We start from the raw sequence: 20,363 nt of genomic DNA, 5'->3' as shown, positions 1-20,363 counted from the left end.
CTTCTCCATCACCTTCAGTAACTTGCAGCCGTGTTCGAGGTTATTGGACAGGTATATAAGTCGCGTTGCACAAGCCGAGCATCATGACGCCTGCGCCAATCGCCACGGGCGCTGTTGCCTCACCCACCCCGCCTCAACAACAGAAACCTACAACTCGTATGCCAACATTCATTATCATTCACTAGTACTGAACTAATATTATCCAGCTGCTACCCCTGTTCCCAAGAACTTTGACGACATCTTTCATGCCAAATTCATGTACATTATTCAGGAGTGGAAGAATGATCCCCAACGAGGCCAGCTAACCCAACGTGACCGCAAGGCCTTCATTGAGTCCGCTTATGTAGAGACCGATGAGTCTTACTTCAACCACCGCCACCTGTCTGATCAGGAGATCAAGCTGCGTGCCCTTACCAAGGTCTTCTACAAGGTTCTTGCTGAAGAGCCATGGTCTGAGGACTGGATCCGCGCCCCCGACGTCGAGCGTAAGCTTTCCAAATTCGAGATGAACAAGGACACTATGCCACTCGCTATCCAACATGGTCTCCTTACCCCACGTGACGCTGTAAAAGCTGCGCGTGAAGCTGCTGTCGAGAACGACAAGATCCTCAAGGAGAACCCCAAGAAGACTGCCAAGGAGCTCAACATCAAGCGCGGACCCTACGATGAGATCGAGATTGTCTATATTGCTGGTACTGTATCCTCCACAGCCACCAACCGCATCGATCGTGACAACATATACCCGGTATCCGTCTCCTCTGTTGCCAATGTCCTCCAGAACCACATCTGTCGTGACATGGTACGTCCCTTCACCATGGCTGAGCGCTTCCTCAACTGCACCGAGACCAAGGAGCTCGAGAAGATGCGCAAGTTCGCCTGCGATGTCTGCGATTTTGCGCCTCACCTTCTCGATAACGACAACGTCAGCCTTCTCGTGGTGCTCCTTATCCTGTCCCGCTCTGACTGCTGCCGGCGCTTCGAAAACAACGGCATCCGTATCGAGGGCTCCACCATCTCTCACCGCAAGGCCGAGTGCATGAAGAACAAGATGGGCTGGAGGACGTCTGAGGAGAAGAAACCCTACGATAACTTCGCCAACGAATTCCAAGGCCGCGTCAGGAACGCTTGCTCACCTGCTCCTCGGGCCGGGCGCATGAGTGGCAAGAAGCCCCAGCGCAAGTCATCGACCCCGATTGGCACCCCGGGAGGCTACCCGTCGCCACATATGGGGTACATGGCTCCTCCCCAAGTTCTCTCTCCATCCACCGCTCACGGCGTGAACTCCAACATCAACATTGCTGGTCCATCGATGCAGTCCATCTACCCCCAGCCGTCTCCTGTCGCTGCTCCGCCAGGCCCATCTGGTCCGTCACCGCCTGTTTCGCGCATCTCCACTGGCGCAGAAAACAAGGAAAACAACATGGTTGAGCCCATGGACCTCTCGTAGCCACCGGCATTTTTCTCTTCTCTTTTCTTGCTCGACCATCTCACCGCATAATAGGCGTTCGGTCGACATCTTTGGGTCTCCTCAGCATTATAAGCAAAAATGCGACAAAGGCGTTCGGTGCATGATCTGCTCTTTTTCGTCTTCTGGCTTGAGTCTTCTAGTTGTAATGACCAGTCGTGCGTCACATGTCGGATCCTGTAGACAACATCAACGATTCAATACACAAACCATTGTCAATTCTCCACCAGCATTATGCATCTTCTTCCTTCTACATATCATCTATGCTTCTACTCGTGATGACATCTGGTCCCTTGATCCCGACTCGAGCCCAGCAACAAATCTGTGTCTAAGTTCCTGACTGACTACTCGCACATGACTGCTCTTGTCTCGACTCCCCTCATCATGCGCGTGCATCCGTCATGGCCGATATCCTTCAGATCTATCCCGAGACATCCGATTATACTGCGCTAGTCTCTTAATGTTTTCTCCGTTTGTCAGTAATTGCTGAGAGGACATCTGCGTTGTCGTACAAGTGGTAGGCAGTGTTCGATCTCGGAGGTACAAACGACCCGCGCGAAGGTTCTGCATCGAGAGAGCTTGGATATCCTCACGCAGCTTCCGGATTCTGAATGTACTGTATCGTATCCTTGAGGATATCTTGCCTGCGGTAATATAAGCATGGAGTGATCGATTCGGCAGCACTGTCTCGCTCGATCGAGCTTCAGTGTTGAAGTAACCTGTATAGCCTCAACCTATTTCCTTACGGCAATTGACATCTCACGAAGCCTCTCGGCTCTTCACGACGCACAAAAGATTCATAAGATGCTGACAAAGAGCTTTTCATTCATTCGCCGCGCCCTCTCCTCTCCAGAGGCTCAAACTCCACCCCTCCCTCCTAGAATCCTCTTCTCCCTCCTCCCCTCCACCCTCAAGCCCCATCTAGCAAGCTAATCAGCTACAATTCGTCATTCCGGCACCAACCAGAAGTACGCTTACTCTGGCGCGCCAGCTTCCACGCCTTGAACGCCGTCTGACGGCGAGCATGGACTCGGACGAGTTTCCACGCCTTCAACGCGCGCTGCCGGCGAGCATGCGTCTCTGCCAGCTTGAGTGCCGCCACCAGCGTGGCATCCACCGCCTTCTTCTCCTCTTGTGTCGGGTGAGCGACTCCAGTCCTCACCCAGAGCGCAAAGGTAGCCCTAGGAGTGGGCGCGGGGGCAGACGAGACGACGGTGGAGGTAGTGGGGGCGGACATGCTGGCGTTGTAGGCGCCTTGGTGATGTACTGAGGGGAAGTTTGTACGTTTGCAGTGTGATGAATGTGTGCAGGGTGGTACGTAGACGGTGGTGTTGTGTACAGAAAAGAGTATGGATGTATACAGGACGCGCTAAAACATTTGCTTCTAATTACACATGCCTGGCCCTCCTTCACCAACCTACCCAACTCTTGCTCATCACACGCCAAACACGTACTTCGCCAGACCGCAGATCCCCCATCTTGAAGCTCTCGGGCTTCACCTTCTTGTGCTCGCGACCCTGCTCCCAAACGCGCACTTTCTTCTTCGATCCGTCCCACTCTACTACTACGCCAACATGGTCCGGCTTACCTACATCGGTGCTGTATTTGGCGTGCATCGGACCAGTTTTGCCCTGAAACTTGGCGTTGCGGAAGGTCACAATGTCACCGGGGCGGATCTCGTCGTACGATTGCGTGGAAGCGTTGGCTAGGTTGGCATATACAAGGGCGCCAAATGCACGCGTCGAGACTGGCGGCAGTGCGTCTTGGTAAGGCTTGAGGAGCTCGTCAATAAGACCGTGTGGTGTGCCATTACCCACGACAGTGTTTTGCTTGCTCTCCACAGCCTTGGCGATCTGACGCCCGAACTGCTCGTATGCATTCTCAAGCTGATCGGGTCGCTGGCGTGGAGGCGGTTCCCTGTGCTGTTGCTCAAAATGGACATCAGACACATTCTGTGCATCGAACTGTACCGAGACGGTTGTCTGCGAGTAGTCCATATATAAGATGGAGATGACCTTCTCGACAGTGCTGCCAGACTGAGACTCCGATAGGTTGACTAGAACGTCTTTTCGGGTTTGCAGTGACGGCGGCAACAACTTGGGCTGTGTCCACCAGTGCGACGAAACTCCAAGATCGATATCACTTGCAATGAAGTCTTGACTCAGGACAGGACGCGCCTGGTCCACCGAGGTCCGGCTTCCTAAGGCACGATTGGCATCCAGCGACTTTCTTCCACCCAAGGACACACGAGGCGGGGCTTCAGCTGGTGGCGGAGGCGGGGCTTGACGTTCTTGAGGAGGTAATGGAGGAGGAGCTCGCTCTTGCGGAGGTGGTGGTGGAGGTGCGGCAGTTCCAGGGAGAGGGGGTGGTGCATGCTGATGCGGAGGTGCTTGAGGCGGTGGCGGCGGCGGTCGATCATGCGACTTCCGCGGTGGTGGCGCAGAGTACAAGTCATCCTCATCAGATGACTCCGCGGCTTGTTGCTGTGGCTGTGGGATAGGAGGAATAGACGGAGGCATAGGTGGTGGCGGACGGCTTTGCGGTGGAGGTGGTTGACTCTGAGGAGGAGGGGGCACTGCCCGTGGTGCCGGCGGCGGTATAGTAGGCTGGGAGACGTAGCTGTATGGGTCATAGTCGTCATCATCTTCATCCACAGGCCCTGTCATACTACGAGTTGGAGCAGGGACAGGGGGAACCGGTGGCGGTGCTCGTGGCGCATCGGTTGATTGACGACTCGGAGCCTGTTGCGGTGGAGGGGGAGGTACTGCACGAGGTCCAGATGGCGGCAACGGTGGGATACCATGAGGTGTCGTTGGTGACTGAGCTGATGAGGGCTCGTCAGCGATGGTACTCTCATCAACACTTTCGTCCCGCGCATGAGACTTCAGAGCGTCCTTGTGTGTTGCTCCAGATGCGATATCGGTATCGTAGTCGCCTTCGTAGTCAGTCTCACCCTCCATGCGGTCGACCTTGGTTGATGGCCCAGTTCCTTGTCGAGAAGGTGGCACTTGTGTTGGTGGAGGTGGCGGAGGGGGTCGGACAGCTGCTGGCGACGTCGGGCTTCCAAGTGGAAACGAAGAATGACGTCTATTAGACTGCTCGTTGGGCTGTTCATCCATGCCGAAGTAGGAACTTCGTTTTGGAGGTGGCGGGGCGAATCCAGTAGGGCTACGTGGTGACATGGGGTGAGCATCAGTCAACTCGTCGCCAGACTCGGAGCCAGGGCCAGGAGAGGCAATCTGAGGAAGTGGTGGTGGTACAGGCCGAGCTGTAAGATGTCAGTGATGAATGGATATCAAGCGTGATTGCCACTTACATGCAGCTGGAACTGGAGGCGGAACAGGCCGTCCTGTACTTGTCAATAATTGCCGTTGCGTAGTATGGGTAAAGAGGAATTCGAGCAACTCTGCCAAACATACTGGCTACGCTTACAGTCATGACATACTCCAACAGACCGTCTGACGCTGAGTACGTCTTTGTGACAATCTCCGAAGACGACAATTGAGAGCGTTCCAAAGTTTGGCGGCTAAGGCATTTGAGGGGTTTGCGAGGAATCATAAACTTACTGTCAGATGGAACTGGCGGCGGCCGCTCAGCAGTCGGTGTTTGCTGAGATGCTACATCTTCCACATCCGGAACCTCGTCGGCCGTGTGAGAGCCTGTGATTGGATGGGCTTGCTCGTCTTCCTTTTCCACAGCGAGCTGCCGATCCTCTTGTTCCGGACTCTTGACAGAGGGCATACCAGGCATAGGGAACATGGCCACTCGTTGCTGCGGGACCGAGCGCTCCTCGTCCTCTTCCAACTTCTTGTCTCCAGTCTTCTTCTTCTTTGGTGGAAGGCCGCCCATTGGCATAGCGCCGAACATGCCAGGCATGCCCATGCCTCCGCTCATCTTGGCCATACGCTCACGTAGCTCCAGCTTTCGCCTGGTCTCAGCATCCATTTCATCTTCTTCCTCTTCCTCCTCGACATCTTGTTCATCGCCAACATCCGGCTCCTGCGAGGGCGCAGCTGGTGCTCTAATGGGCAGAGGAGGATGTGCATGCTTCGCGCGATCCTCGTCATCCTCGACACTCGTCGATTCACCCCCAGCGTCTTCGGTGTTGTCTGCGCCTGATTGATCTGCATCATTCTCGCTGACAAGCTCGCGATCGTGATAAGAGTCCGGTGACCTGATATCGTGCGACGTTCGCGAGGGCCGTGGATGATCCATAGACTGACGCTGCTTAGAACCGGCGCTGGCAACCTGTTCTAAACCAATATCTTCGCTGTCTTCAGCAAGACCTTCGTGGGACTCTGTCCGTTGCTTGACTGGGGGTCGTTTTGGCTTGTCCTTGTGTATGGCAGCAGCAGCGCGCTCTGCCGATTCCTGCTGTTGCTTCTGCAAAAGCGCGATGCGCTCTTTAAGACTGATCTTTGGCTGATTGTCCTCCTCAGCCTCGGGCGCAGTTCCAGCGTCGTGGGGAGCAAGACCAGCTCTGTCTGCTGCATCCTGATCCTGCGCCTGGCGCTCTGCAATCTCGGGATCTTCGTCGCGGCGATACGCCTTGACTTGTGGGGCTTCCTTCGGCGGAGGCACGTAGGCGTTGCGACTTGGGGGAGGAGCTACGAATGGTCTCTTAATGAAGTTGGAGGGAGCACCTGCAGCTTTGAAGGGCTGGATGGGTGCCGCAGCGGGCGCATTGAAGGCGGCGATGCGGTCGCGGAAGGCATTGGACTTGGCTGCGACTGGGGGCGGGGCTTTCTTGGTCGCAGGAGTTGCTTTGACTGGTTCGTCTGCCACAGCGGGGAGCTCAGCAGATTTGGTGCTGGCAGCAGATGGCGGAGACATGGGCGACATTGGGGTGGGTTCTGCCTTGGCCGCAGGAGGAACTTGGACCGGAGGCGGCTGGGGCTTCGGGGGCTCTGCCTCGTCGCGCTGCACCGGTTTGGACTCTTGGGGTATCACAGGCGTGGGAGGCGCCTCTTCCTGTGCGGCAGGCTGCTCCAATGGCTTGTGTCGAGACACCCGGTTGGGCCGAGGCGGCGGTGCTGGCTCGTAGCGCTCGACAAAGTTCCTGGGGAAGAGGCCATCGTGCCTGGCGCCGGTGTCGTCCTGGTACTCGCCCACGTACCAGTCGTCCCCCTCTTCCTCGGTGACGCTGATGACCTGGCCCTGCTTGAAGTTGAGGTCGTCCTCGTGGGGCGACGAGTAGTCGTAGACGGCTTTGACTTTGAACATGGCGGGCGGCAATGGGGCAGATGCGCGACGGACCACGGCTGCGGGAAGCTGTGAGGGAGGTGCAGCTACAGCGGGCCCGGATGGAGCTGCAACAGCGTCTTGGGCGCGCGTGAAGGGTGGTGCGCGGCGGGATCGGTGGGAGCTAGCTGTGGCTGCCCGATGACGCAGACATCAGCTTCTGGGACAATGCGGGGCGCACGGAACAATCTGGCAGCTTACAATTCACTCCTGGCGACCATGCAGCTATCAGAGAGAGGCAGTAGAGAGAGGTCAAGGGCGGCGGGCGTGCTCTCGCTGGGGTGTGGGAGTCGTTACCGCGAGTGCAAAGCCACGCTCCTGCTAAAACCACGCGGGGCTCTTGGCGCTGCGATGCGGCTTTAGGCTCCACCCTGCAGCAGCAACCACGCATACACTGTACATTACGCACGACATGCCGCCCAAATCGATTCTCAAGAAGACCTCCGTGCCCGCAAACGCCGCACCCGGCGCAAAGCCCGCCAACCCGCGCCATCTCCAGGTCGCGCTCCACCATGCAAACATTCTGGAGGAGCGCAAGCGCGTCGAGGCCGAGGTGCTCGATGCCATCATGACGCTAATGGAATATCCAGCCGCGCCTGATGCAGATCCCAAACAGCCGTCTGCTGCCGACGCCCAATTCTTCCGCGACGCTGTTATTCCCTTCCAGCCCTCCGACTACGACTCTCTAATCGAGGAGCGCAACATCTACGGCAAGTGCGGGTACGCTCTTTGTCCACGCCCCACGAAGAAGGCGCGATCGACGGCGCGAAAGCAGTTCGTCGACACGCAGCATGGCGTCGAGATTGTCGACAGAAAGACGCTGGAGGTGTGGTGCTCTGATGATTGTGCGAAGCGGGCGCTCTACGTGAAGGTGCAGCTGAGCGAGGAGCCTGCGTGGATGCGCCAGGGCGGATATGCCGATAAAATCGAGCTCCTAGTCGACAACACCGCTGAGCACCAGATGACCCTCCCTTTGCGACCAAAGGAAGCCACGATCCCTGCGCCTGTCGAAGACGACGAGGACGATATTGCCGCAGCGTGGGCAGCCCGCGAGGATGCCATGGGTGACCTTGCCCTCGAGCGTGGCGAGAAGCCGGGTCAAGTGAGCAAGACCAACAACGATCTCGTGAAAGACCAGATCACAGAACGCTTGCCGACCAGCGCGCCACCGCAGCCGCCGTCGCTCTCCTCACAGATCTCGGAACACACTATGGCTATCGAGGGCCATGTTCCGCAGCTCGACAGGAGGGACAAGGACGACGAGGACGAGGACGATCCGCAGGACTGGGAAAAGCACCTGCCTGGATGAGTTATGCAATACCACCTACCTATGGGAGAATCAGATCAGAAGTCACATGAACCATGGAGGCTAGACGAGAACACGGATCGATCCAGCCTTGAAGAGCGAATCGATCCGTGTATTTGTGCCACCAAGTCCAGTCGAGTCGAGGCAATGCCAGACGAGATGCTCTTTAATCTTTGCTCAGTGCCAGGCTCTGTGCCACGACGATATCGGACCTCGGGAGGAGGAAAGGGCCCACGACGTCTGACCGCAGTGGATGACCAGCGTCTACGGGTAGGACAGGGAAAACGCGAAAGGATCGTTTGATAGTTATCTACGCATGGCTGTAGCTGCAATATATCCTTAGGGTAGACGGGCACAAGTAAAATCATTGATCGACCAAGTCACTCTAATTTTGTGCGACCTGGTGCGGTGTGTTCTGTTCTGTGAAGTGCGTGCAGCGAATCGACGCCCACGGAGGTCCGCGCACTAGCGTAATGTCAACTTCGAGATTTCGAGCCCATGGCAACATTCAGGTGCCAGAGCCAGCATCATCACGCCAGCTGCCCATTGCCGCACCGTACGCGGCTGTCGCATCACCGCTACCATGGCTCTCCGCCGCCAGTCGTCATCGCCCACCGCCAACCTCCTCCGCAATTCCCGCCTGTTTGCTCTCCCAAACCCTCTCCCACGCCCCAATGTGGGCCAGACCTACGGCGCGGGCGTTACCAGAGCCTCGGATACAGCCACTCTTCCCTATCCCACACATCAAGCCATTGCAACAACGAAGAGCTCGTTGGTTCGAGGCGACTGGGGGTTGAAGCGACCGCTGCCCGCGCGAAGTCGTCTGTTGCAGGTCAGCGATCCCGTGCTACGAGTGACGCAGCTGGACACCATTGAGCATGTCACCGACTTTGACTCCGCAGCCGACCATGTGCGGACAAGGCAAAAATTCGAAGAGCTCTCTGTGCCAATGATGAAGGGCATGTCGCAGATGAACGCCTATGACTTGTCAACTTTACAGCCACTCGGAGCTTTCGAAAAACGCGACGACACAACTTCTTACGATTCTGCTTTGGGCATGGACGAGGCTGGTTTATACCTGCAAGCTCTGAAGGAAAACACCAAGAAGACCGCAAAACGTTTCACCCCGTTCAAGCCGCCACCCGTTGATGTAGCCGTACACAACAGCAAGAGATGGAAGCACGATGGGCCCTGGCTGCCTGGCATGAATGCTGACGACTTCACCACGTATCTGAGCAGAGAAATCTCAAAACGGCGATCCGAGTTCAACACCTACCTCCGAGAATTTGTGAAGAACGAAATCTACACCACACGTGCTCTCGCCGCTTCCAGAGACGGTGAGATCGCCCCTATAGAGGCCGAAGAGGCCGAGAAATGGAAACAAGAGCGGTCAAAGCAATGGGCAAAAATCAGCGAAGACGACATTCAAACGGGCATCAAGTCCCTTCGTCGAGAAACAGCCAACAACCCTCTCGCCTCCAAACTTGTCACGAAGCTGATTCTTCCCTTCTTACGACTACCCACTATTAAGCTCAAGAACACCGCCTTCCGCGAGAATGCCTCGGGTCGCGATATCGAACAATACCAGTTTGACACGGAAACCGCGCCTCTATCTACTCACCCTTCTGCCGGTCTCGGTTACCTCCGAACACGCTCTTATATTGCCAACCACCCCATTCTCGGACCCCAATCATCGCCATCACCAGTGCCCGCGCGAGTAGTCCAGCCCCGGACATCCAAGGCTAGAGAAACTTACGCCAAACTCGGTGTCGGCGGCTTCGTGACAAACGACCAATACCGCAGCACTGACATATCTGTATCCAGAACCGCAAACAGCAACAATGCTCGGGATGTAGAGACGATCGACATCGACACTCCCGGCGGCAAGAAGGTCCTCGTGCAGCCACTGTTCGGTAGCGTCAGTAACGATGGCCGCATTCACATCAAGATTAAGCGTTCCGTTGGCCCTGAAGTTCAAGTTGCCCGCGGCGAGCTGGACGATAAGCCACCGGTCAGGGAAAACGCCATGGACGATAATGAAGTGCTCAAGGGCCTAGGGCGCAAGGATAGTGGGATCAAGGAGCTGGATGAACAGAGCGCCAAGGCCAGACAATTGAGCGACTTCTTGGGCGGCATGAGGCCTGAGAGCGGGGGAAAGGGTACGCCAGGACGAGGGTTCCCGGGAGTCGGGGACGCGTTGAGGTGATGATGTGTGGTTTGCATAGTGTATAGTATTGTACATGAGATTCACTTCTTTGCCATCTTGCAGACTACGACCTTTGCGCTGTGACTTGACCTTGAGCTTGGGGCGTTGGGTGAGTCATGGTGAACTCTACAACAGGTGTAGTCTTGAAACATTTCGATGAGGAGGTGAAGCGAGAATACTCTTTCTGTGAGTGACATTGCCAGGCGAAATGCCAAATGTCTCTCTTCTAGCCGACACTCGCTACATTCGCAGTGCATATTCCAAGACACGCGCACGCGTACAAAGACAGCCAGCAGCCACAGCCAACTAAAACTCGCTGATGCCGAGCCGACCTATACATACCCATCAATCGTGCCCACTCGCGCCCGCACCAAGCAAACACATGTCTGCCAACACGACACCAACAACCACCCACCTACTCCACATTCCACTCTATTCCTGGCTCTGCGATCTTGCTCGACCGCCCGACTGCAGCCTCAAACAAGTCTCACACTACTAACTCGGCACCCGATCATCGCTGCCGTTCCAAACATAACTCCAGCTCGACATGGACCCCGGCCGAAAAGCTTGTTTGGTCCTTCAATAGCGCTGCAATCGGTGAGGTGCGGGCGGTTAGTAGCGCGCGTGTTGGTACCGAGAAGATGGGAAGATCAGGTGAGTGAGACGGATGGGACATGGGGGCTGTGAGGGACTAAGGGAGTAGTACTGGTGAGACTTTGGTCGGGTGGGGAGATGTGTTGAATGTGTAAGCTCGCCTGGCGTACGTTCGGCATGTTGTCAGTGAGGGAAACGATCAGGCTGGAATGGCATGTAGCTCGAAGGTACACACACACACAGCCTGTCCCACTTCCGTCAAACATGGCGGATGTCATCGGATCCGCAAACCGCGGAGACCTGGTCAGCAATGCCCGACCGTCAGCTATCCGTTTCAAGAGCAGATGGTCGAGCACGCCGTATGGTGGCCGTAAGATGGCCGGTTTCATGTGGCATCGATGCGAGGCCATCATCTGACCTTGCCGACGGACGAGTAGGAATTGGACTTGACACGCAGTTGCCTGGACGCCGTCTCCAAGGCCAGGCAGCTGTTCGCAGTTAGTTTTTTTTCCTACCTTGGCGCTGTCAACGGAGCAACGTTCGCCAGTGGACAGGGCAATCGGGAGTCGGAATGTCTTGCATGTTTCTGCGTAGGAGGCTGTGCATTGTGAGCAACATATAGCGGCGCCTGGTGGTATAGGCGCGCCTGATCGTGGCGTCGAGGCTGGTGCGGCGTCAAAGGCCAAAATTGGGTCGGAAAAGTTGGACATTAGCCGGCAAATGTTCATCCTTTTGTGACGCAATCCAAAGGCTCCGAGGGAAGTTTGGAGGGAGGACTACGCGTTTTGGGGCCAAGACTTCGAGGCTGCGTGCCGTTCGTCGGACGCAGCGCTTCACCATGCGCGGTCTTGCTCCAACACGATTGACTCACCGCTTGTACTGGAGTCTCAAATTGCGTGTCCCGTCTCTTGCACTATCGGTCCAGTGATCAGTGAGGACTGGTGCCACAATGATAAAGAAAAGGTCAACTGTGGCTGCTGACAGTGTGGCTCAGCATCGCGCTTGCCCAAATGAGCGCCATTGAAAAGTGATTGCACCAGAAGGAGCGGTGTCGACACTCGCTAAGGACAATATGGCGCAAATTTCTTGCAACAATGCGAGATTGCAGCCCCCAAAGTATCAAGTAAGAGAAGATAGACGAGATTTACGTGGGCCGTGCGGCGGGCTGTGAATTGATGGAATCACTGGGGTGAGACTTGAGCAGTATGACGGAATTGCATCCAGCCACAGTCACTTGGAGGCGTTCGTGTGACTTGGAAGAAATGTCAAGGTGCGAAATGTGGTGGAAATGTCGGCGAAAAGTGTTGGCGATTGGGTACCGAAGTATGCCGGCGGCAAGTTAAGGAGTAATAAGGTGGGAAAGGGGCCGATAAAGCAGGCGCTGACAAAACCGCCTGGGGATGCCTGCCCACATCGAGTACGATTTTCGTGCCATGGTGTGGTGTTGGTCATGATGCAAAGCCGTGGTCTTTTCCGACTTTGGATGGCTCAAGGCAACAAGACGGCGGATTGCTCACGCGCTCAGCAAATCGCCCCTCAACGTCGGTCATCGCATGCAAGACGGTCATGGCAGCCTGGGGAACAACGGAAGAGTTGCCAAAGTGCAACTCTCAATTTGCCGAAATTCTGAAATTTCAGGAGCCGAGTAAGGACAGCATGCGAACGCTGCGGGTTTGGAGCTCGCGTGCATCTTGCGGGTGCATCCCGTACGGTAGCGTGCCGCCCGCATGGAGGCCCCACCAACTATTCGCACGGCCAAAAGACATCCACTCGTCCACCACACCTCCGAGCCAAAATGCAATATGGTCGGGCATTGGGCGCCGACCAGCAAATCGCCAGGCTTTCGTGCCTGGCGTGAGCGACATGCTGCCAGGCCGGTCAAGAGTCGCTGCACTTGCTGCATAGCCCCCACCGCCATCGTCCAGTCGACGCAGAGCTGAAAGTGCGCCGGGGAGTCGAAACGCACATTCCTGATGACTGTCCGTCAGCAACAAAGCAAGTACCTCTGTCGTGCCCAAGCATGTCGCCGTCGCCGAGCGCAAACATTGCCGGCGGAAGTGAGGTGCAAATGGAGAGTAGGGAGTGCTCGAGCGTCGGCTCCTGGTGATTGCTGCCCATCGAGTCCACAGCTGAGACATTTCTTCCGGCCGCTGCGGTAAAACATTCAGGATTTGCGACGCGAAGCTTCCATTGTTCGTCCCAATCGCAGCGATTCCACACCCTCGTCATCATCCTCAGGCTCACGACACCGGTCGCCCGCAGGGGTGGGCCGTGGCTTGGTCGTTTCCCATCCGCCTGTGCAGGCTGTGCTTTCACCGCAGCGCTCCATCTTAAGGTGGGCCCGGGACGCCCCAACTCTCGTTCATGCTAAGCTCATCCTCGCGGCCTAGCTTTTGTTCTTCTCGGCGCAGGTATACTTGCTCCATCTTTGTATTCCCCCGGTCTCCTTAGCTCGGTGCATTTTCAGGCTACAATCTACGCCGCATTCCACTTAAATCACCCCTTCGCCCAGTAGGGCTACGCTTTGCTGCTCGACTCTGCATACCATCCTGCAGGCAACTACTGCACATCATATCCTTTATTTACGTCCCTTCGCCTCTCTCACTCTTGCTTTTTGAACACGCCTCGTTCCCACGGACTTGTCTCAGTTGTGTCATCACCTGCACCTTCAAATATTTCCAGTCCTCAAATCCCAAACAAGCATCGGTACCAAGAGTCAAAAAAGCACAAAAACTCCACCAAATCATCCAGCCTCGAAAACAAAACATCGGATCGCAATCTCAGAAAGTTCCTTGCACCACTACCGGCACTGTGAACTTTGCCTATTCTCCGACCGGGACTTGGCTTCGGATAAGCTGATTCGACAATCTCAACACCACTTTTTGACGACCAGCCCAACCACTGTACTGGTTGAGGCGTGGTATTTGCATCGTCAGCTCTTTCACAAATCCGCACTTCATACTTCTCTCGCTCAAGGTTGCCTACCATGTGCAGAGTAGAAGAGCGCATCTACATCACCGCGGAAGGCCATCGTTCGAAATTCGAAGAGGCCTTCCCGTGTGAGAAAGCTCGCAAAAACAGACTATGCGCGAATGTGCGTACGAGGACTACCGAGTACTATCCAAAGAGAGGTACCAACCTAAGGGACAGCACGCCGTCTCCAATCGGCCCACCTACACCAACCGGATCAGGGTCGTATATTGTGCAGCCGCGTAGACCCTCATCGTCTGGAGGAGAACGGCCATCCACACGCGACGGGCCTAAGATCAAACCGGAAATCATTATCAACTTCAGTGGCCAGAACAAAAAGGGCAAGAGATATGTCCACGTGTCCACAGGTTCATACAAGCGGAGCTCCGATGAGATAGCTATCGAGTCTCCTGACTCAGACGCTTCTCACACCATCCGCACTGGCTATCCAGAAGCTTTATTGCCACCACAAGCCACTATCTACGGTCATCCCGATGTCTATGGCACAGCGCCAACACATGGCTACCATCATCGCCACACATCTTCGACCGCCTCCTATACGGGCTCTAGTCAAACACCCTCCCTGTTGGTTACTTCAGATGTTGACTATGACTCACCGACTACCACGCGAGCTGCACGATTACAACCCGCCATACATTACTCGTCTGCTACTAGTGCTCCTCTCTCTCCAAGCAGATCCCGCAATCATGAACGGGCATCGTCGAACGATTACAATTTGTCAGTCGTTACCCCACGTGACGACTACTACGACCTTGCGGATCGGTCGGCATCTTCGCATGCTAGCTCCGGCGCATCCGGTAGCTCACGACGAAGGAAGGATCATGATGCAGCGCGGAAGCGCAAAGAAGAGGAAGAAGAGAACGTCAAGCAGGTTCGCTTTGACCTTGGTCGAACGGAGGCTCGTGCCAACGAGAGGGCAGAGTCTCAGCTGGCTGAGAAGGAGAAGGACCGCGCTGTCGCCAGAGAAGAGGCTCGTCGCCACAAGAAGAAGGACCATGAAGCAGAAACAACCAAGGCCCGTAAGAAGGAGGAGGCAAAACCTGCACCAAGTACTAGCAGCATGAAGGCGCACACTGGATCTCGCAAAGGCTCTGTCTCGATGACCCCCTCCCAACAAAAAGAACAGCGGCGCCTTCTCGCAGCTGAGCTCGACCACATGCAGGTCGAGAGTAGAGCAGCAGAAGAGCGCGAGCGAGAAGAAAGAGCTACATCATTGCGCCAACAGCAACAAGATCCCAGCTACTACAACCCTCGCGCTGGGCCTATGCCGAACAGCGCTTCTACTATGACTCGTCATAACTCAACGTCGCGACGAGACAGCTTCACGTCTGAGACTCGACCGGTCATGGGTCGCTCGAACAGTCGGCGTACAAGCATCAGTCAATCCAAACCGCCAATGATCAACACCCAGGTGGCGCCTAGCTACACGCAACCACCCAGCACGCGTGTACATGCACCACCACCAGTCTCGTTTCCGGCCAACTTCAACACTCGCCCGACATCCGCCCGTCGCTCTTCGTTGTCATCACAAGAGAACCCTTTCCTTGCGCAAACTCGCCCTCCTGGCGCAAGCCTCGAGAACCCATTTGCAACCACACCTTCGGTCATGTCACCAACGATACACCAGGACCCTTGGGATGCGCGCAACGTCCGCGAGGCCCTACCGACGCTACGTCAATCTGCTGATACACGCTACTCCAGCAGTTCGGGTGGGCACACTGCTGCTCGTGAAGCTTCTCGAGCCATGGCAAGAGCTACAAGTGCAAGGGATGACTACGCAGCCGAATCCGACGACGATATGACGCATGGCCACACTCGTAGACGACGCTGATTGTAGCGTTTTCATTTCCTATTTTCTTTCCGGTTGTGGCTTCGTGGAGTTGGGTATGCCATTGTTCGTTGTACATCTCTCGTTTTGCCCTCCCCTTCAACAGCCTTTGATACCCCCTTCGCACTGCTTTATATATCATCATAGACATACCCCTGCATCGCTGCGCATGTAGACTCAAAAAGCGATATCATTCTGTATTCATTCACATTACTTTATACACTTGAGTGTGCTGTGACGTCTATTCTTGGTCCAATTCTTTAACTTGCTGTCTGTTGTGTTCCTTCGAACCGTACAGCATTGTCCCAACCGGTCCGGAACCCTAGATGCCCTTCCATGTCTTACTCCACGACTCTAGAAATGACGAATGTTTGTCCGAGTTTCTTTGTTTGGGGTTGTCTCGGCAGGACGATAGCAAGCAATATTGAGCCTTATAACACTGCTTGACGAGAGAATGAGATAATTGCTCTGCATCACACAACGTCCTACGCCTTCCCATCACAAAAACGCTGATATCAACACAATCGAACCAAGGATGACATCGCAGACCAGGACCAAACGCAGAATGCCAGCCAACTCGCAGGAGAAGACCAAACGGCGGACTGGACAGAACGTCATGCCGAAAATACCCAAACCGGCTAGACCTAAGACGAAGACGGAGGCCGTGCACGCAGCGCGACGGGTTCTTGCTCAACGCAAAGTGGGGGAGAAGCAGGAATACCTCGTCGACTGGTACCCTACCTGGCAGCCGAAGCATCACGTCCCCAACGGTAAGATGCTGCGCGAGTGGGAGAACAACATGGCCAAAGGGCATACCTTCAAGATGAGCGCCAACCTTACAGTATACAAGTGCTCGAATCCAACTGAGGACAACTCCGCCCGTCAAATGCGCCTCATGCTGGACACGGCCCTCAACTCTCTACAACAGTGGCTTGACCGACCAAAGAAGCTAATGTCCACTGACCTGTTCAAGCGGGGAGCCTGGACCTTCAGCACCATTGAGGACTCCCAACTCGCCGCAAAACAGGCGGCTCGGAAGGGAGACGACCCGCCCTCTGCAGCGAAAGTCATGCGCGATACCTACATTTCGATGCGCGGTCCAAGTCACGAGAGTATCGAAGACAAGAACCTCATCTACAAGGACGTTTACGTTCGTTATCTTGGTCAAGTCGACAAAGACACGCCTGGCGCAAAACCTGCGAACCGCGGATCTGGACGCACAGTAGCCTACATTCAGCACATGTTTGAGCCAATGCTCCGCGAAATGGTACCGGAAACCTGGAAAGGTAACGAACAGCTCCACACACAGCTCTCCCAGCTATACGAGATCGCGACGCGCTTCGTGACCAAGTCCGCGTTCCTCCTAAATCACGTCTGGCCTCTCTTCTTCGTACGCCTCTTCTTCACCTCAGACCAACTCGTCAAGGCCTTCAACAACCCCAACAACCCCATGTGGACCTTCAAGATATCGGATGGCTGGGAGAACCGCACCCGTGACTACTTCCTGCAGACTTACATCGCCGCCAACGACTGGGAGCAGCGCCCTGTCGACTGCGTCGAGCGTACCTATCTCGAGCTACGCGATCTGGTGAAATGGCACGTCAAGTTCCGTAATGTAGATGACGAGGGCCTAGGTCAAGAACAAGAGCCGGCAGAGTCGTCGGACTCGGAAGATGAAGGGTTGGCCGATTTGCGGCACGATGATGCAAGCGATGCAGACTACCAGGAAGGCCAGGTTGATGTGGACGGTGAAGGTAGCGTGGTTGGAGCCAGCGAGGATGACTCCCAAGGGGAGGATATGGATCTGGAAGATTAGTTCTTGGCTTAGCACCGCGGAGCAGTTTCTGCTATGGAGGAAAAGAGCATCTGAATCATATGCGAGGCTGGATTGATACACAATTGCTGCAATAAAGACCCTGGCCTATGAACAGAAAGTGAGCCTGATGCTGCTAGTATGTGAAGAACCCACTCAAAAATTCCTAACTTCTCGACATCTCGGAACGCGCAAGTCGTCTGCACAAAGTACTGAAATGTGGCTATGACTCTCAGCAGTACCTGTTGAGTGGTCCAAAAGAGAAACGATCCAAATTGATCCGTCTCCAAGGACCTCCAGAGGTGAGACAGCGTTCATCCAAAACTTGGCTGTGCGTTGTACAGCAAACATGTATGGTACCAGTGACTTCTGTCTTATTCACGAACTTGACAAACATGTTCAGTTCCAGAACAGACAAACAGAACGAGGCAATACTAAAATCTATCTAAAACCAGAATGAGATGTGATATATATCAAGTATTCTACTCCTCTCTGAGAGGACCAGTACCCGCAAACATAAACCCGAATTCGATCGCAGCCACGACTCCATCATGTCCGACCCATTGGAATTGCCCGAAGATCTCAAGCATGACAGATCCATTATCTTCGTCGATGAAATGATCACGAAGCCCGACCCAACCCGTCGAGAGACTTCTAGTACTGCGTCAGTGCAGACGAGCGATTCCAGCGAAGCCCGAGAAGCCCGACTCCAACGGAGACTAGAGAATCGCCCCACCACAGACCTAAACGAGGACGAGCATTACTATTCCGTGGATAACGAGACCGAACATTCACCAGAATCTCCTACCAAGGACAGGAACGCCCAGTCGGTGCACCCTCTGACATACAAGAAGCCCAGCAAGAAGGCGCGTGCTCCTCGCAAGTACGTCAAAAGCAACACCAGACCCCGCAATGAAGCCTTCTTCAACGCACGCCTGGACAATCCAGTCACAGATGACGACGAATCGCTGTCTGGATTCAGGAGCAAACGTGAAAGCTCTGAGTCTACTGAGGAGGGGTCTCAACTGTCCCGGATTCCATGGTCTTCTGGAAGCAGTGTGGTCGGCAAGATGGAGGGGCTGATGATATGTCCTTCGGGGCTATGTGAGAAGGAAGTGATTGAGTATGCTGGGGGAGACAGGAGGCCCTTCACATCGATGAAAGTACGTGGGTGTGCCGTCACCAAGCCTCCTTTTCAGACACCTGATTCGATTTGGAGGAAGAGACAACAGGCGCCCAAAGACGTTGTTGGTCAGATGACTGCGAAAAAAGCTCCAAGTATTCCGCTGATCTCTGCAGCGGGGGCGACTGGGGAAAGTGTCTCTTTGACGCTCCAACGGAACGAGTCCTCGCTACCAAATCGTATCCAGGAAGCTCCGATGCATGCCATTATGCCATCAGCTCTCACAGCTGCCAGCGGTTCTCCCGAAAGCAATCAATCCTGTGGACCAACACTCGACGAAAGAGCCTACGACATGCTCAAATACTTAATAAGTCTTGCCTGCCAGCCAAACGAATGGGTAGACTTCCTCGGGCCTAACGACTACGAGATCACCAGCGGCGAGGAGACAGTACGTTCCGCAGGCCATAGGAATGCAGAGAGCTTCATGCGAGCCGCACTGTACAAGATCGATGACGAGTTGAGCCGCACGTATATCCAGCGTAACACCAACTACCAGAACGTCACCGTCATTCTTCACGCGCATGATGTACCGCGCCCTACCCGTGTCGCCGTTGTCTGGAAGCCCTTCTCGGATCTCCATGAGATATCACGGAAGCCACACACATCCGTGGTTCATTACGCACAAGAGCTTCAACATCTCTGGAAGAACATAGTCAAGCTCGCCCCTCATCTAAGCCTCGCTGTCACCCCCGACCGCGGCATCATGCCCCCTCCTCCACGCAGTATCAGCTTCGTATTCTTCCTCGCCGTCACATGCGCACCGCAGGCTGAACTCCAGAGAGTCTTGGAGTACTTGGCCCCTCAAAGCGACAAATTCAACGCGGTCCAGGACTGCATTCCAGATGGACTCAAGGCGCTGCGACACGAACATCCTGTGTACAAGGGGATGAGCACGTTGGAGCTCACTGCGATCTGGGCGCGCCTGAATAATATGCTGGCGGCGGGTCAGGATTGGAGTGATGGTAGAGGTGGGAGTGGAGATACATGGGCGACAGCTCAAGAGAGTGGACGTACGAGTGAGTCTCAGCGGGCCACGACCTCGCCTGACCGACTTGGGAAGAAGAGGAAAGCGGATGAGCTTGAAGCGGGTGGAATGAGGAGCAGGGTGGGGAAGACTTAGTGCGAAGTCAGGACTTGAGACTGCTTCTACTTTGGATTGCTTCTTTGGGTATCTGGGAGTGCTTTTGCTGATTTATGTACACTGATAGCTTGCATGGAGTTTTGGAACAATTCTTGATCAAGTGTCTTGGAAGCTATAAGCATTTAACTTGCTGCCGGCCTGACACGTGTTACTATATGGAGATGTTGTGCTTCTCTCTGCACGGACAAGAAAGTCTTGTCCGTACCGTTGGTAGTATCTCTTGTGCTTGCATCCCTTCACTTATCCTCCGTCTTGAAAATGCTCGTTCTGTACTTGAACCAGCAAACTCTGACAACTACGATACTGGAGCATGTCGTACCCATTAACACAAATTCTCTGTCGGAGACGTCGCGCCAATTACTTCCTTCCAATGCCATTCATCGAGCGCGACATAGGCTCGCAAAACAGCTGTATGCTCGATTACGACGATGATCTCACAGAGAGCAAATGACCAAGCATCTTGGACGAACGTCCACCTACTGGAAAACTATTGCTTTGCGGATAGGATGAGCGACCGGTATTAGAAAATCCACAAAAGCCATCGAGTTAGCGCTCGTCTGACCCATCAGAGCCAAGATGTGCAGAAAGACCTGAA

The 20,363-nt window shown here is 54.9% G+C and overlaps 10 protein-coding genes across 10 annotated transcripts; 8 read left to right on the top strand and 2 right to left on the bottom strand.

Annotated features, from left to right (window-relative positions):
• Nucleotides 1–83: 83 nt before the first annotated feature.
• Nucleotides 84–1,447, top strand: SNOG_13563 (hypothetical protein; the record flags this gene model as incomplete). Its single annotated transcript, XM_001803719.1, has 2 exons — nucleotides 84–156; nucleotides 207–1,447. The coding sequence occupies 2 exons, from the start codon at nucleotides 84–86 to the stop codon at nucleotides 1,445–1,447; spliced, it is 1,314 nt and encodes a 437-aa protein (XP_001803771.1).
• A 419-nt stretch (nucleotides 1,448–1,866) lies between these two features.
• SNOG_13562 (hypothetical protein) lies at nucleotides 1,867–2,076 on the top strand (the record flags this gene model as incomplete). Its single annotated transcript, XM_001803718.1, has 2 exons — nucleotides 1,867–1,917; nucleotides 1,987–2,076. 2 exons carry the CDS (start codon nucleotides 1,867–1,869, stop codon nucleotides 2,074–2,076), a joined length of 141 nt encoding a protein of 46 aa, XP_001803770.1.
• A 326-nt stretch (nucleotides 2,077–2,402) lies between these two features.
• SNOG_13561 (hypothetical protein) lies at nucleotides 2,403–6,688 on the bottom strand (the record flags this gene model as incomplete). Its single annotated transcript, XM_001803717.1, has 7 exons — nucleotides 2,403–2,726; nucleotides 2,887–3,642; nucleotides 3,714–4,000; nucleotides 4,266–4,434; nucleotides 4,782–4,814; nucleotides 4,898–4,929; nucleotides 5,032–6,688. 7 exons carry the CDS (start codon nucleotides 6,686–6,688, stop codon nucleotides 2,403–2,405), a joined length of 3,258 nt encoding a protein of 1,085 aa, XP_001803769.1.
• A 430-nt stretch (nucleotides 6,689–7,118) lies between these two features.
• Nucleotides 7,119–8,015, top strand: SNOG_13560 (hypothetical protein; the record flags this gene model as incomplete). The annotated part of the gene is made up of 1 exon (XM_001803716.1): nucleotides 7,119–8,015. The coding sequence occupies one exon, from the start codon at nucleotides 7,119–7,121 to the stop codon at nucleotides 8,013–8,015; it is 897 nt and encodes a 298-aa protein (XP_001803768.1).
• A 580-nt stretch (nucleotides 8,016–8,595) lies between these two features.
• SNOG_13559 (hypothetical protein) lies at nucleotides 8,596–10,218 on the top strand (the record flags this gene model as incomplete). The annotated part of the gene is made up of 1 exon (XM_001803715.1): nucleotides 8,596–10,218. One exon carries the CDS (start codon nucleotides 8,596–8,598, stop codon nucleotides 10,216–10,218), a length of 1,623 nt encoding a protein of 540 aa, XP_001803767.1.
• Nucleotides 10,219–11,076: 858 nt separating this feature from the next.
• Nucleotides 11,077–11,314, top strand: SNOG_13558 (hypothetical protein; the record flags this gene model as incomplete). Its single annotated transcript, XM_001803714.1, has 2 exons — nucleotides 11,077–11,182; nucleotides 11,250–11,314. The coding sequence occupies 2 exons, from the start codon at nucleotides 11,077–11,079 to the stop codon at nucleotides 11,312–11,314; spliced, it is 171 nt and encodes a 56-aa protein (XP_001803766.1).
• Nucleotides 11,315–12,446: 1,132 nt separating this feature from the next.
• On the bottom strand, nucleotides 12,447–12,950 carry SNOG_13557 (hypothetical protein; the record flags this gene model as incomplete). Its single annotated transcript, XM_001803713.1, has 1 exon — nucleotides 12,447–12,950. The coding sequence occupies one exon, from the start codon at nucleotides 12,948–12,950 to the stop codon at nucleotides 12,447–12,449; it is 504 nt and encodes a 167-aa protein (XP_001803765.1).
• An 848-nt stretch (nucleotides 12,951–13,798) lies between these two features.
• SNOG_13556 (hypothetical protein) lies at nucleotides 13,799–15,634 on the top strand (the record flags this gene model as incomplete). The annotated part of the gene is made up of 1 exon (XM_001803712.1): nucleotides 13,799–15,634. One exon carries the CDS (start codon nucleotides 13,799–13,801, stop codon nucleotides 15,632–15,634), a length of 1,836 nt encoding a protein of 611 aa, XP_001803764.1.
• Nucleotides 15,635–16,196: 562 nt separating this feature from the next.
• SNOG_13555 (hypothetical protein) lies at nucleotides 16,197–17,447 on the top strand (the record flags this gene model as incomplete). The annotated part of the gene is made up of 1 exon (XM_001803711.1): nucleotides 16,197–17,447. The coding sequence occupies one exon, from the start codon at nucleotides 16,197–16,199 to the stop codon at nucleotides 17,445–17,447; it is 1,251 nt and encodes a 416-aa protein (XP_001803763.1).
• Nucleotides 17,448–17,995: 548 nt separating this feature from the next.
• SNOG_13554 (hypothetical protein) lies at nucleotides 17,996–19,747 on the top strand (the record flags this gene model as incomplete). The annotated part of the gene is made up of 2 exons (XM_001803710.1): nucleotides 17,996–18,607; nucleotides 18,953–19,747. 2 exons carry the CDS (start codon nucleotides 17,996–17,998, stop codon nucleotides 19,745–19,747), a joined length of 1,407 nt encoding a protein of 468 aa, XP_001803762.1.
• Between the last annotated feature and the right edge of the window lie 616 nt (nucleotides 19,748–20,363).

The sequence above is a fragment of the Parastagonospora nodorum genome, assembly GCF_000146915.1.
Source record: "Parastagonospora nodorum SN15 chromosome Unknown scaffold_27, whole genome shotgun sequence".
In the NCBI taxonomy this organism is placed as follows: Eukaryota; Fungi; Ascomycota; class Dothideomycetes; order Pleosporales; family Phaeosphaeriaceae; genus Parastagonospora; species Parastagonospora nodorum.
This window is presented reverse-complemented; position numbering and strand designations above follow the sequence as displayed.